At 39.7% G+C, this 16,465-nt stretch overlaps 1 protein-coding gene across 1 annotated transcript in view; it reads right to left on the reverse strand.

Moving 5' to 3' along the window:
* SUCO (SUN domain containing ossification factor) overlaps positions 1-16,465 on the reverse strand; it is a 105,359-nt gene that overhangs the window by 37,936 nt on the left and 50,958 nt on the right. Inside the window, exons 9-15 of the mRNA XM_018566845.1 lie at positions 16,172-16,239; positions 15,261-15,368; positions 13,253-13,358; positions 6,851-6,871; positions 6,359-6,414; positions 3,336-3,427; positions 354-419 (exon numbers count right to left, since the gene is read on the reverse strand). Of these exons, the coding sequence (XP_018422347.1) occupies positions 354-419; positions 3,336-3,427; positions 6,359-6,414; positions 6,851-6,871; positions 13,253-13,358; positions 15,261-15,368; positions 16,172-16,239 (517 nt within the window). The remainder of the gene's footprint in view (positions 1-353; positions 420-3,335; positions 3,428-6,358; positions 6,415-6,850; positions 6,872-13,252; positions 13,359-15,260; positions 15,369-16,171; positions 16,240-16,465) is intronic.

Genomic DNA, 16,465 nt, shown 5'->3' on the forward strand with positions numbered 1-16,465 from the left:
TCAGGCAAAGCTGATACATCACTTTTCAGCAAGCTTACCCTTTTTATGAAATTTTTTCCCCAAAATTATAATCGGGATGTCCACAGTATAAAAGAAGAACAAGACGTAATAGAAAACAAAAAAGAATGAAAATTTCCCCATCAGAAATGTATAAGGTCATCTGTAAAAGGAGGGGTATATGTCTTCGCACTGCCCCTCCTGTCACAGATGACGTTTTATAGAGCGAATTTTGAAAATGAAAATAGAAGTGGTTCCATGTATTCCATACACTTGTGCATACAATTATATGCAAAGATTCATTTGGAGAAGCATATTCATTTTTGAATGGCTAATCAAAAAGATTGATCACTCACTTGTAGCAGAACCAAGCAAGTTTTTTGAAGATTTGTCATCTCTCGCGGTGTAATCGATTGGATAATCTGTAGAGAGCAAACCAGGATTATAACTTTTTTTATTTTTAACAATGTACTGTATCTGTATGTAAAAGAGATTCTATCTCAGCATTTATTGACCAAACAAGCTAAATACTGGTTCAAGTAGGCACTTACCACCCAGCAGCACGGTGTGAAGGTGTGCCCTGCTGATTGAGCAATCACTAGGCTTTGGCCTTTAGCTAGGGCAATGGAGGAAGTTGCTGGGCATCATCACAAAGTGTGAGCACTTTCTAACGGTCAAATTAAGAAAGACAGTGTTCCTCCTCAGATTCCTCCTCATTGCGCTTATTATTATTTTTTTTTTGAAAGCCATTACGGTCAGATGAGGATAATGAAATTAGGTCACAGATGGTAATATACTTTACTATGAACTGGAATACACTTGGCCATTTGTGTCAGTCTGCATCAAAGCAATCTCTTTTCATTTTTGTATACATGTATGTGCAATAAAGAATAAGAAGATCTTTCTATAAAATATAACCTAGCTGTATGGCATACAGGCACAGAAATCTTAAGTCACTCTAGGTCTACAAGGTTTTGGCTTTAAAATGCAAAGAAAATTAAAAAAAAAAAACATATGGAAGAATAAAACACTTTATTCCCCAAGATGTGCCCAGTGATTTAAAAAAAAAAACTAGTGTTGCTGTAGAAACACAATACACAAATTATCCTTGTGATCTGTTCTATTTATCATGATACTAAGGGCACACATTATTGTTTGCATAACACACATAGTGTGCGTTGCGCACATGCTCTGTGATGAGCTTTTACAATGCATCGCCACACCTGCCTTTTTAATTCTTTTTTATAAACTTGAAATGAAACTACATGCACTTCAACATGCGGGCATCATCACAAAGTGCAAGTGTCATCTGTCAAATGAAGCAGTCCAGTAACTATGTGCGTCAGAGCTTTATGATGCATTATTATGCGTTATAATGCAACGTGTTGTGATAAAATGTTTGCCTGCATCATAGAGCTCATTGGTGTGAATAGACCCTATAAAAAGTAAGGCTTTTTGCCTTGCCTTTGGGTTGCATTGGTCAGCACTTTTTAACGCGGTCCCTATAGGGCTGGTGTGAACGCGCTCTAAAACTAGGTTGCTGGTATACTACATGGTGAATTTATTGATAAATAATAAATTAGTATTTTTAAAAAAATATAAAGCAAATGTAAAAATGAAATCAAATGTTTGTGTGATAATGGATAAAGCAAAACATCAACAAAAATAAAAACGGGGATAAGGTGAAAAAGGGCTAATTAGAGTCTAATTAAGGTTAATCAAGGGTTAAACAGGAAAATCTGTATCAAATCTTTTTTCCCCCATCATTTGAGATTACAGATTTCTGCAGCTTCTGTTAGGATGAGATAACATTATAAGCCTGTGATCTGCAATAATCAGGGCGGTACCAGAGTACCTTTGTTAGTGTTACACAATTACTAGCTTTTATAGTGTTCATTCAAAAGGAACTGCTCTTCCGCTCACACCAGGACTTCAGATGTCAGGTTGATAGAGAATGGGCATAACTTTATAAACATCCTGAAGGCTTAAGCAGTCTTTCAGGCTGCTTATAGAAACATGCTTTAACCTTGGAACATTGAACGTGAGTCGTTTTTTTTATATATAAAACATAGCTGGTCCATCAAGTTGTTGTGTGACATTGTAAGGCTGCTGAAGTCGGTTCGTTGTGAAACTGGGCAACCCTGTTCATTTTCTTGTGCAATGAATAGAAACATACTGAAATTCCAAGAATCTTGCTTTGTATTACTGTGCAAAATTGTGCAGTAACAATCCCTTTTACTTTGTACAAATGCCTGTTTAGCCATAACAATAGAGGCTAACTTTTTTTGTGAGTTATTGGACCATAATGAAGTAGACTTAAAGGAGTACTATGAGGTGAGTGAAAATCGCTCATCCTCATAGTTCGAGCCGACGTGTGACAATGAAACTGTCACGCGTCGGCTCAATAGATCGGGGAGTGAACACATAGCGTCGCTCGCTCACTTCTCGATCATCTCCCTGCAGAGAGCCGTGACTGTCAGTCACGGCTCCCTGCAGGGATTCCCCCCTCCCCGCTCTGAACCTCCAGCGCTGAGTGCAGGAACGGACGGAGGAGGGGGCGGGTACAGCTGGCTCTGCCTCTAGATAGGCAGAGCCAGCTGTCACTCACGCAGCTGGGTGGATCTCGACAGCATTGTCGGGATCCGTCCCAGCTGCGGCGGTCTCAGTATATATTGCGGTCTCGCAATATACTGAGCTTTAGGTCACGGGAGGACGCTAGTATATGTCCTCCTGTGACCCTTAAAAGAACTATGGGGAAAAACACTTACCCCATAGTTCTCTTTTAACACACATCTTGGTTGTGTATTGATGTATGTTGTGCCTTTTCAATCAAATGGCTTAGCTGAAGTTAGCGTGCTAGAACAGCTGAGAAAGCACTGAAATTTGTAGTGAGAATAATAAAAATTCTTGTCCATCTTTCAAAAAGTACCTAAGCAGTTAGTGTCCACCAACCATTGGTACCAGTGGCTGGTGATCACTCTTCCCAGAAAACTGTTCTTTCCTTTGTCAAGTATTGGTAGTTTTTTCCCATACATTGCTGGCCAGTTAGTCAGAAAGCTCTTGGCAGTATTAGTGGAGACAGAAATCAGCATATAAGTGGAGAAAGAGCCACATCCTAGGGTCCCCTCTAAGCTCCATTTCAATGCCCAAGTGCCAAACCATTAATACGGTAGAATCCAAGATGCAGATGCCTAGCACACAATAGGGCTACGAGAACCAAACACCCTTTTTAATGACACTCTTTACTTTATCATATATAATAACATATGTAACATTTGTTTCAAAGTGTATCTTTTTCAATATAATTTTATTTTCATGATCAGCAGAGGATTCACTACCTTCATCTTCATCATAGATTTCTGGACGCTCCGAATGGTACTGTGGGTCCACAATTTCTTCATACTCTTCCACCATGCTGGTACCGAAAACTCTAAGAAAGAAGTTTAAACATGAAAACCCATTGTGTGCACTTGTGGGTTTTATATGAAGGGGAAACCGAGCAGATGCAATTAAAACTACTTTGATGCATCCTTCAAATCCTGCCCACTTTATGGTCATAAAAGCAAACATGCTAAAAGAAAACCTTAAGATAACTATGGGGTAAGTGTTTTTCCCCATAGTTCTCTTAAGGGTCACAGGAGGACATATACTAGCGTCCTCCCGTGACCCAAAGCTCAGTATATCACGAGCTACAGCTCACGGTATACCGAGACTGCCGCTGGCGGGACGGATCCTGACAATGCTGTCGAGATCCACCTAGCTGTGTGAATGACAGCTGGCTCTGCCTATCTAGAGGCAGAGCCAGCTGTACCCGCCCCCTCCGTTCCTCCAATCAGCACTGGAGGATCGGAGAGGGGAGAATCCCTGCAGGGAGCTGTGACTGACCGTCATGGCTCTGTGCAGGGAGATGATCGAGACGTGAGCGAGCGACTGTATGCGTTCGCTCACTTCCCAATCTATTGAGCCAACGCGTCACAGTTTGTCACACGTCGGCTCGAACTATGAGGATGAGTGATTTTCACTCACCTCATAGTTCTCCTTTAAGTGCAACTGAAGTAAATGTTTTTCTTTTGGATAGAATGGGATTAGAACACCTGTCAGGTTTATATTGCTATCTGTGTCCCCGTTAGGGAAATTCACTTCTCTGTCTGTACCAGTATAAGAAAGTGAAAGAAAATCCCAAATTGTGGGTTGTCACGAGAACATGAATAAATTGAAGTCATCCAATGGGGACACTCATCCTGGTGACCATGTTGACTAACAACTATTTCCCTTACTTTCGAGGGATTTCCTCCCACATCCTGTTGTGGCTATCAGGCAGGAAGTGAAGGGGAAATCTCCCTAAGGTGACGCAGATGGCAAAAAAAAGCTGACGGGGTTATAACCCTTTCTTACTCTACTAAAAATACACTTGGCTTTAGTTCTACTTTAAATTTGAAGTCTAGTGTATACATTTAACCTCTTGTTCCCCCCCTTCCGATCAACATACAAACGAAAAACAAAATGATTTGACTAAACAATATAAGAAATACCTGTTTTGAGACCCAATGATGTCATTCACTGGGGCTGTCTGCTGCTCTATGCCCCGAGTTTGATTGGAGGGGCTGAAAGACTCCTATAAATGGCAACATTCAGCCTCAAATTGCTTTCAATTATATGAAATAACACATCCCCAGGATCCCTTTAGATATGCCGGCTTCTTCCTGCAGGCCAGTTGGTGCTACAGTCTTCAGCTGTGCAGTCTGCTGATTAGTTGCCGACATGTTTCAAAAGGCATGCCATGTATGTGTTCTTTCACATAAAGCTCGGGAACAAAGTGATTAATGGCAGGGAGCAGGCCAATGATAGTCAGGGGGAGATGTGTAGTATGGATGACGGAGGTCATTCAGAATAAAAATGAAGGTGGACTCAACATAGCTGCAACTTCAAAGGGTTTTTTTTGTGGAAATGTAAGTTTGCAGGGAATGCAGAGTAATCAAATTCAACACAGGAGAGGATTTGCTACAAGTGTGGGGAAGCTCAGCTTTAAGTATAAATCTAGGAGAAAATGCTGCTCTGAGGTCCCATGGTTGCCAATCACCTAACCTAAGAATTTGGTCATTAAATCTGCGCTGAAGGGAATGATTGGCCAATATGAACTGGATTTTCGCCTTTTAAAAGAAGAACTCTGGGAAGTTAAAAATGTGGAGTGGAGGAGAGCACAAAGTTACAGAGACTAGATCAAGCGCTTCTTAGACCATTATCTGTGGTCTAAAACTTCTGGTGAGGGCATAACTGAACGTTACGGGGAAGCACTGGATTTTGAATATAATAGAGCACAAGGTGGATTCACAAGAGATGCAAGAGTAATTCATTGTTTACACATGTGAAACAAGTTGGAGAAATAATTGAAAGGAAAATTACTGTTGATTATAGAACACTGGACTATATTGGGACATTTGGTTATAGATAAACTTTTTTATATATTTATGTATTTTTATTTTTTTCCTTTTTTCGCATTTGTGATTGTTTTTGGAGTATGTTCTATATTTAGAAGTGTAGAATAGAAGGGGTTAATACTTCACTGATTGAGCGGAATTTATGCTACTTTCAGCCGGTGTTTTAGTGGTATTTAAAAGGCGAACTATGGGGTTAGGGCTTTTCCCCATAGTTCTCCTTAGGGTAACGGGAGAACTATGGGAGACTTATCACTTACCTCATAGTTCTAGCCGGAGGGGGGCGGGTACAGCTGGCTCTGCCTCTAGATAGGCAAAGCCAGCTGTCAGTCACGCAGCTGGGCAGATCCAGACATAATTGTCGGGATCCGCTTCAGCTGCGGCGTCTCAGTATATGGCGAGCTGTAGCTCGCGGTATACTGAGCCTAGGGTGACGGGAGGACGCTAGTTTGTGTCCTCCCGTTACCCTAAGGAGAACTATGGGGAAAAGCCCTAACCCCATAGTTCTCCTTTAAGTCTCGCTGTTATCACGTGCAATACAAGTCAATTTACTTGTATTATATGTGAGGACACCGAGAGACATTCCACAGCTGGAGCAGAGGGGTCACTGCCGCAGGGTTGAGAATAGGGCGAGTATATCTTATTTTAGACACTAGACCAAAACGGGCATATAACGCTTGCAGTGCGGGGGTAGCCCCACTGCAAGAGTTGTTTTTAACTGCAGAGAGTTGTTCTTTTAACAGAGATTACATACTGGAGGGATCAGGTCACCTGGAGCTGGGGTATTTCAGAGGTTCTTTTAGAATAACTGAAGTTGAGGCATCAGGGCAGGCAGAAAGGCGAGTGCTGTTATTAAACTTTAGTTTTAATTTAATGCACTTGCTCATTTGTAAAAATGCAGCTCAAGCAGTGCACCACCATCTTACCTTATGAGACTCAATGGACAAAAGTGTTCAGATCCAAAATGTGATACGAGTTCCACCTGAAGAACAGGAATAAAAAAAACATGAGTTGATTACCTGATAACTCTGTTTACAGGAATTTTCCAGGACAGCATACTCCAAGACACCTTCGAACATCAATACCCTGCCACTCTCGTTCTCTAGCAGAGGCCGGGTTAGTGGCAAATGAAGGAATAAACACCTCCTGAGTCCTGTGGAAGGTGGACACCACCTTCGGCAAGAACGCCGGGTCTGGTCGCAAAATAATCCGATCTACCAGGATGGTGCAGTAGGGGTCGGTAATAGAAAATGCCTGAATCTCGCATCAAACTGCAATTTACTGGAATCACAGAAGAAATAGGCATAATTCATTGCACCTACAAGCCAGCATGGATTTGCTCTAGTGATAAGATCTGAAAGCAATGTTTGCCATGCATTAATCAGATGTATATACAACATTCAGTGAAGGTTGCTAACCTTTATGTATTTGATGAACATCTGAAGCAACGAGGAAAGAGAAAGAAAAACAAGTGTCAGTACAGAAACAAGATACATGCCACAAGCCATATCATAAAAGAATCAGCATTTAAATAGGTTATTGAACATCAAGCAGAGAGAATATATAAAGTTGTAGTATTTTGCTGCATTATTCTCAAATTTTCCAACTGGAATCGGGTTAAAAGATCACAATATGTACAGATGCCAATATGTACACAATCAGCAAAATAGTCAATCTGCAACATTTTCCTTTTCAAACATCTGAGAAAAGGTTGTGTGTGTGTGTGAAAAGGCAAACAGCAATACTAGGATTTATATCCTGTTGACATTGCTTTTGTGCAAATAACTAGGATAATAATCTGCATGGGTTTTCAGTAAATTCAAATACGCAGATGGATTAAGACACCACACCTCTGCATTTTCTGTGCGAGTTAAACCAGTCCCTTTTAACCAGTTTGTAGTGCATTGATCTTTCAATCTCTGTTTATGTGGTACCTGTGACGACATGGTCATCAGTTTATGGGTTATATGTGTATTGGTGTTGGGTTATGTTTAATTATGTTATACTGTGTAACCTGTTTATCAAAAGACGGGCAGCACCACCCTTCGTTAGCGCCCTTTGTACTCCAAGGAGCTCAGGACAATGACATTCTCCTGCGTCTGGCCAGACTCCACTTTGTGTATAAGCCAATTACTTTGTGCATAAAAGTTTGCACAGTGGCTCAATAAACCAGAGAGTTTGTTTCACCCTACACTTGGTCCCGACTAATGACTGGGGAAACTGGGAGCTAAAGATTAGCGGGTTGCAATATCTCCTGAGCAAGGAGGAATGCAGCGGCGGACATACTCATCTTGAGTACTGGGGTCCGTCACAGTACCGCCATATTAAGCAGAACTTGAAAGCCCAATTGCAGGCAAGAAATTGAGGGGAATCTCTGCAAAGGAGTTGAGAACAATAAAAAAAAAAAAGTGTGTTTAGAAGCTCTGTCAGTCAGTTTGGTTGTTTTTGCACTTTGCGTCTTCGTGGAGCTACACAAATGTAACACTCTACAGATATTCAAAAGCATTACCCTACTGACTACAGATGCATCTGGGACTATTGTACCCCTGCAGGAGGAAACTCTTTTAGCATGCACTGCAACACCCCCCAACACCACTGGCAATTTTTTCCTCTAAATCCTTATTTCAGCTCCCCCTTTTCTACCAGATCATACCAAAACATATCCTGGGACTAACTGATGCCTGGAACTTTACCCTGATCTTTAAAATACTAAGACACCTTTAGAAATGTTTAGTAATGACGATCTACAAACACATTCTTATAGATAATTGTCTATTTATTCTTTGCAAACCTTATTTTTCTTTTCCTCCCCATTCTTCTCACAGTGGCCATTTTTACTAAGGGCAGACTAACCAATTTCCCTTTACTTCCTGGAGATCTGGTACACGTGACCATGCACATCATCTCAGGGGAGGAAAATACCTTTCTTTGAAATCTCTCGATATTTTGCAGTTTACAGATGAGATTTCCCAGCAATGCTCTGCTGTTGTAACCTTCCCGGGAGGCATCCCATAGGCAGGGGCTACATCACTATAGCCTAAGATGACCAGGAAGTAGAAAAACAGTCACTAAGTAAAATTAAATATGTTTAACTAATGAATGTAAAATAATTTCATATCAGCATGCTGAAGTAATTTTTAGTGAAAAGGGGCAAAAGTCCACATTAAAACCTCACATCTGATCTGCATACCCATGCAAGTATACACCTATGCTATGCATAATCAGAACCCAGATCTGGAACCCATACACTTTCATAACTTGAATGTGTATGTAATACTCGGCAACTTAAATCTGATGACATTGTAGGTATTGGTTCCGTCGGATCAAGCAAATAAGAATGACCCTACTAATAAGAATTCTTTTATGTTTAGTATATTGAAAGTGTCTGCATTTCCCACAGTAACTACATTTTGCTGGTTTTAGCTCTGAAATTTGCTAGAGATGACAGATTGTGTCCGGAAACAACTGCAGCTTTCACTTCCACCATTTACTATAATGAGCCAATGATTGGTTTTTTACAGCTACAAGTGAAACATGAAAATATTTGTATCCTCTTCTAGAATATAAAAACTGAACACATTCTGGTAAAAGAATTGCTCAATTAGCTGAACTAATTAGAGGAAATGCAAATTGGAATCACAAAGGGAAACGGTATAAAGCCCGTGCATTAAATATGAGGATCGTAAACTTGGCTCATATACAGACTGAGTATGGTGTAATCAGCAGATAAGCAAATACCTTGCCAGGTATTTTATATGACTCCAGACGCTGGACTTTCCAGCATTCTACTGAAGTATTTCCTCCACCCATTATCTCCATCCACAAAGAGGGCAAAGATCTTCTGCAATTGACAGCCAGTATGTTTTTTTTATTATTCACATATTATAAATACTTTATTTGAATCTACAAAAGCAGTAATTAATGATCTACTGTATTTATAAATGATTTGGTCCCAGTAAATTGAAAAGAAACACTATCCTATTAGGAACTGTACTTACTAGTACTCGCCGATACCGGACGTCCCATTAATGACTCACCACCTGGCCTGATTAGCCGGGAAGCAGGGCGGCATGTCAAGATACGCCACCCGACTTCCCAATTAGCAGTGAATCCGTCCCCATGCTTCTCGTCACTCGCTGGATCGTGTGTGTGTGTCCCCCCCCCGGGACACGCTGGTCTCCCCGTAACAATCTGAGAGAGAGATTCAGCAGCTTCCAGCCGCTGATCTCTGGACCCTGAAGTGTGATGTGTATTACATCACTTCCGGAGCAGATCTCTGCTTCTTCAGCTTCTTTGGGGTCCCCATGTGACATTAGGGGTGATGTCTCCATGATGTCTCCATAATAAAGAGGACCTGTCACACCTTGACATTACATAGGGTGCTTGTTAGCCTCCTATCCCTAGTGTGACAGAGCTCACCCATCCTACTGTATCAGGACAAAAAGGAACAGGACAGGACTACAGGAACCTCCCACTCTTCTCCAAATAGGAGACATTCAAAAACATTTTTAAAATAGATGAGATGGATCAACATGGTTGGTTAAAAAAAATATGAATCTTTTATTATTGTGCTACCAAGGACAATGGTGGTGTAGTTCCGTGGTCATTCTTCTCTTTCCTAAATCTAAAGGGAAGAATCGGGACAGTGTGTTATCTTGTGGCAGATAATTACAACCTCTTTTCTGTAGGGAACCCATTTATTTTGCTTAGTATTTAGAAAAGCACAGTTTCACTTTAAAGTGTGCATCTAAACCCAAAAACAAAAATTGAATAAACAGTACATTTTAAAGTTGAACTTCATGAAACACTGGCTTAAAAGGAAGCAGCAGAAAGTTGAAGTTACAGGGCCGTAAGACTGTAAAACTGGTTAAACTATCCATTTTCCTTGTCTAGTCACTTTTAGATACTTTTTTTCACAACACAGTATCAGCATTTCAACAGAAGTCAAAAAGGAAGAGAGTCTAAAAATAAAGTGAATGCAAAATACTACAACTTTACCAGGCCGGCAACAGATCAGTTTTACAAATTGGAAAGAGATTTACCAGTTTTAAAGACAATACACCTACACATCACTTTAGGATTTCTACTAGCAATAAGAAAGAGAAAATTAAATTGTAGGGAATTAGCCTTAAAACTGTCCATGTAAAGTGCAGCAGATATGTGCACATCGATGAAAAGACAGGTAATGTGAAGTTGTATATACTGTGTGAAGTTCAAAGTGCATATTAAAACACCAAAATAGCTGTCAGAACACATGAGAGACTTCTATCACAGAAAAAAGGATTTTGCATATACATTTTTTTTTCTTTTTTGGCCCTAAGCAAAAAGCAGTCAGTCACTCTTCAGTTTGTAAATGGAATGGAAAAGGAATGCAAGTGCCCTAGGATGTATGTGCTGTGCATGTGTAAAACAGAGGGGCTTATACAAGAGTTGACAGGCTGACCAAGTTTGCTATACTGAAAAAACCACACTACTGAATAAAAATTCTGTTAAAGTTTTAAAAAAGCTTTTAAATAAGAACTGCGACAAGTGCAGTCTAAAAACATAGCTTACTGATGACAAGAATATTTGAAATTTTTGAAATCACTGAAATCACTACATGGTAAAAGGGCTGCAGAAATGAAGGCTAATTCCCTAGAACACAGCAGAATGGTACAAGCAGCGTTTGCAGCTTTTCCCCAGAGAGCAAGAAAGACAACCAGAGAGAAGCAGAAAGTAATTCCCAGTAGAATTTACACATAACAATGCCAATTATAAAGCAAGTTATACAATTTACATTACGGAGATTACTTTAGTTTACGTCTTCCCTTTATAAGCTACTAACTGTAACATGAGAGAATTATTCTTTAAACATTTAAAGTGAACTGGTCACATGGATCCCCACAAATCACATCTTGTGAAGTTCAGACAACGTTTACTATAGAAGGAAATATAGCATTTTGTACATGAATGAATGATGTGTGGAAACATGAGGTGTTAATGATGATGCCATTAAACTGTTAACATAAAAGGTCATATTGTACCCATCGGTTAAAAAAAAAATATATATATCTGGGAAGCAACTTGATATATGCAACACAACTGCTTTCTTTTCCACTGTTTGAGGGCCCAGTCACACCATCAAGAGTGCATTCCAGTGCGTTCAGCCTCTGGAACGCAACCCGGCTGGCTCACTTTGTTTTGGTGGTAGGAGGGGGCATGGCGGTGCATTGAACTCAATGGCACGGAGGCCACGCACCCCACCCTCGGTGCGATCGCCTACACCCAAAACGCATGGCACATATAGTGCCTGCGTTCCGGTCCAGTGTTATCTGCAAAAAATGCAAAGTTAGCCGGCTGTGCTGCGTTCGAGGCCGAACGCACTCTTGATGGTGTGACAGGGCCCTTATACCTCAATCTGTAATAACCTAAAGTGTATCTAAGCCTTGGTTTACAGATTTATGATTTAGGGCTCAAAGCACTCGCTCAATACTAGCCCTCCCACTGTATCCTACAGTGGCAGTTCACACTTGAGCGCGGTGCTACCACTTGCAAAGAAGTCCAGAAGCGTAAAAAAGCCCAAGCTCAGGTGTGGACCTAGGCTATATATTTATGTTTCAGCTAAAGTAGGGAATGGTTTTAAATTCTTTTTTGTTTTCATTGTTGTGACTGTTAGGATGCGTTACTCGTTCTGTATGCTGATGGCCATTGTTGTGAAGACTTCCTTCCCTTTGGAGATATCGCCTCTTATATTATGTAACAAGGAGTGAAGGAAAAATCTCCCTAAAAGGAACTGGGGAGAAAAAACACAAAAACTTTTGGCTTTACATATAATTTTTGTCTGAAACAAAGGATCAACATGTCTTCTATTTATAGACCCTGCATAACAAAATCCGATGCTCCCGGGTTTTGCAGTCCAGGAACACCAATACTGGAGTCAATACTTGTTATGCTATAAAAGATTTGTCTTTTTGTGGCCAAGTCAACATTTCATATAATATTTTCATGACTTTGTTGAATTAACAGATTCTGGTGTAGAAGGCTAAACAAGCAATAAAAGAAAAAAATGGGAGGTTGACAGCCAACCGATTAGTATGTTACATATGCAGAAGCATTACACACTTGGAATAACTTCAGACACAAAATAGGAAATTAGCAGCCATCCAAACAGACTCCTCAACATCGCTTGCTTTACAGGCAATTTTAAAGTGTTAGTTCATCCAAAATGGATATTTCAGTTATGGATAAACTTGAGTGGACACTTACTGTTTGTTTTTGTTTTTATCACCGTCAGGGATTAGAGTACAAAATCTCTACTCCAGAGCTTCCAGTACTGCCATCTAACATAACCCTACTGCTTACCTACCAATCATCACTATTCAGATTGAATTATCTACAATGCGGAAAAAAAAAAAAGAATGGAAGAATGGATTCCGTTATAACGGCTATGCTATGGCAGATAGTTTGAGTCTGTGTGGAGATCTCATCACTGAAGCCCCCATAAAAATATGAGTTACTGCTGAGTAATAAAACGACCTGCCCTCTGTGTTACCATCTCATCACCTCACACCTGTCACTTACTAAAACCACTACATTTCAGATTATAGATTGCACAACAACATAAGCGATAGTTAAAGTTGATTTTAAAAATATTTAAACATGATCAGTTCACTTTAGAATTTCACGGTTTCAACATTTTTTGCTTTTAAAAAAAAATAAAAATAAATAACACCCACCAAAAAATACAAATCGTAAACTCTGTCATTAATATAAATTAAATCAATTCAACATAAAGCCTGAGTTTCACAGTACTAATGGAAATGAGGAAAATCCAGTATTACCTTAACATATTTAGCATACATCTGCTCATCCAATGGAAAGCTCTGTACTGTCCTCTCATCTCTTGCATGGAAAGTACCCAGCTTCACCCACTTATTGGTGGGATACCTGTAGAGCAGAAAGTTTCCCATTTTACAAACCTCTATTACAAAGCTTATGTCTTCCTCTGAAACAAGGAAGAAAAAAAAAGCCTTTGGATGGTGGTCAGCAATGCATGCGCAATCTGGCTGACAAATGGATGTTCACATCCAGTAAATAAAGAGGTTTGGTCTATAGAAAAGAAAGCACTAGGACATCTCAGGGGAAGAAAAAACAACCAGGATTGGTCCAACATGGTTGATTACTCTTCCCCGAGAGAATGCTCAGGGTACAAGATGTCTAACAGGGTTGGCAATAGTGTAAAGGCATAAGATATCTGATCGGACCACAACTAGAGAAATACGACAAATGATCTCCTAGTTCTAAAGACACCTCTAGACAAGTGCTAGAAATCAAATCGTAGTTTTTAGAAACCATTGTTTAGGAGGTTAACAGTAAAGTTGTAAGACTTTCTCTGCCCCTGCTTTCCTAGAACAGTACCCTAGATGGCTGACTGGGCGAACCAGTTTCTCCATCCTGCCATTACAAAATTAGGTAAAAAGAAAATTCACCTGCTTCAGCTCTACTGGCAATTACATAGTTGCATAGTATTTGAGGTTGAATAAAGACACAGGCCCATCGACTTCAACATTTGTTTGTCTGTGCGTGATTGTGCATGTGTACACGAGTCCCTGTGTGACCTTGTTTTAAGAGTACCTGTACCCCTGTATGTTACGGTCTCTGAGGAAGTCATCTAAATGCTGATTCAATACTCTCAGCTGATACCACTTCTGGTGGCAGCGAGTTCCAGACTTATATCGCTCTAACTGGAAAAAAAAGCCCCTGCGCCCCTTGTGGTTAAATCTTTTCACCACCAGTTTTAGGCGGTGGCCTCTAGTCCTTGTTATGGAGTTTACTGCAAAAGGTTTATTGCTGATGTTGCCATCACCACTAAACATTTTGAACATCAAAATCATGTCCCCTCTTAATTGCCTCACTTCCAGTGTGAACAAGTTTAAATGTAGTAACCTTGTCTCATAGCAAATGTAGTAACCTTGTCTCATAGTTTAGGTGCTCCAGCCCCTTAATTAGTTTGGTTGCCCTTCTCTGGACTCTCTCCAGCTCAATGACATCTTTTCTGTGGATTGGTGACCAAAATTGGACCACATACTCCAGATGAGGTCGAACCAATGATCTATAAAAGGTGGCACAATTATAGACTTGTCTCTACAGTACATTCCCTTTTTAATACAAGACAGTACTCTGCTTGCTTTGTTTGCCGCAGCCTGGCATCGCATGCTATTATTCAATCTGTGGTCTACTATGACCCCCAGATTTTTTTCCATTGCTGACTTCCCTAGTGGAGTACCCATTAATATGTATTCTGCATGCCGTTTGTAACTCCAAAATGCATTACTTTATATTTTTAAACATTAATCCTCATCTGCCATGTAGTTGCCCACTGCCCTATTTTATACAGGTCCCTCTGCAATTGAAAGTCCAGGGATTGCTGGTGCTCAACATGGCTTCCATTCCCCTCACTCAATGTGCAAAAGAAGATAAATGTTGTGGCACACAGCTTAAAAGTGCCAAGGCTTTCCTACAAGTAAAACTACATCATAGCTCTACGCTACGCTTAAGACACGGAAATGGCTGCAACCCGCTAGCGTTTACGATGTGTGCCATTTTGTAGTTTTACTTAAAAATTATTGGGACAACAGAGGCCAAGTATCAATTCACTCATGCACCAATTGTTTTAATGCTTAATTTAAAATAACCCTAAGCTTAAAAAAAAAAAAAAAAGGACATTACAGGGCTTAGAGTAACAACTAGATTTCAACCTGTTACTTCTCTTAAAAAGTCAGGTCTATTCTTGGAGAGCAGTAACGTGACCCTATACTCTAAGATATGCTAATAATTAGAGCTTGGTACCTGTCACTAATGGAAACTAGAAAATCCCTTGGTGTGGAAGAGAAGAGTTCATAGTTGGCAATGTCCAGCTGCTTCACTTGGATTGGTTCACAAAGTTCAATCACAAACCTGAAAAGAATTCAAATTATTAAATGTAATACATTACTTGTATGTACAACACAAAATGTATAAAAGCTAGGGATGCACCGATACCACTTTAAGGCCGAGTACCAATACTTTTTTCAAGTACTCGCCGATACCAATTACCGATACTTTTTCTTAAAGGGACAGGTCACATTTTTTCTAAAGCAATACAAAATCATGATTTTAGGTCAGTTTCTTAATATTATGAAGAACATGAACACTCTGTAGTGTGGCACAGCTATATCCAATTCTGCATACCTGGCTTTATATTATAAAAACTTTATAATATAAAGCCAGGTATGCAGAATTGGATACGGCTGTTCCACACTATACAATAATACACTGTTCTTGAGTCTGGACATGTGATACTCTATTTTCCCCACTAGGGGGATACAAGCCTTAGTTAGCAATGGCATGATAAATATTAATTTCATCATTCAATGTCGTTTTTTAAATATTATAACATTTATAATATTAAAAAAAAGACAAATGCAAATACTCTGTATCGCCGCCGATACCGATGCTTGTATCGGTAACGGTGCATCCCTAATAAAATACACAATTATAAAATACTAAAATAAAATACTTCAGTTATGCAATATACATTTTAGATCCACATTCTCATTAAAGATCTGAAGTAAAGTACTTCTTGAAAATTGAATATAGTATAAGGCTACGTAAATGGATAAACACCACACACACTGAAAATGTATAAACAAGATATATATGCAAACATATACAAAAAATAAATAATAATATACATTTAAAATGAAAATGGGTTAACTCACCAAACCTTTGTGCTACATGGGTTTAACATATACAGGTCCATATTCTCTATAAGTATTGCAGATGTGCTCTAGAAGAAAAACGAGAAATTGGCATATTAGAGAACACAAAAAAAATATATTACACACACACACAAACATTTTTCTTTTCAGTACTCGCTGATACTGAATACCGGAAGTCCCATTAAGGAAGCCAGGCGACGTGTAACGACTCGCCACCCGGCTTCCAGATTAACAAGGAAGTCGTCCCATGCTTCTCGTCATTATGTGATGAGAAAGCATGGAGCCGGCTTGCTG

Source organism: Nanorana parkeri, unplaced genomic scaffold (assembly GCF_000935625.1).
Source record: "Nanorana parkeri isolate BGI_ZX_2015 unplaced genomic scaffold, ASM93562v1 scaffold982, whole genome shotgun sequence".
NCBI classification, from domain to species: Eukaryota; Metazoa; Chordata; class Amphibia; order Anura; family Dicroglossidae; genus Nanorana; species Nanorana parkeri.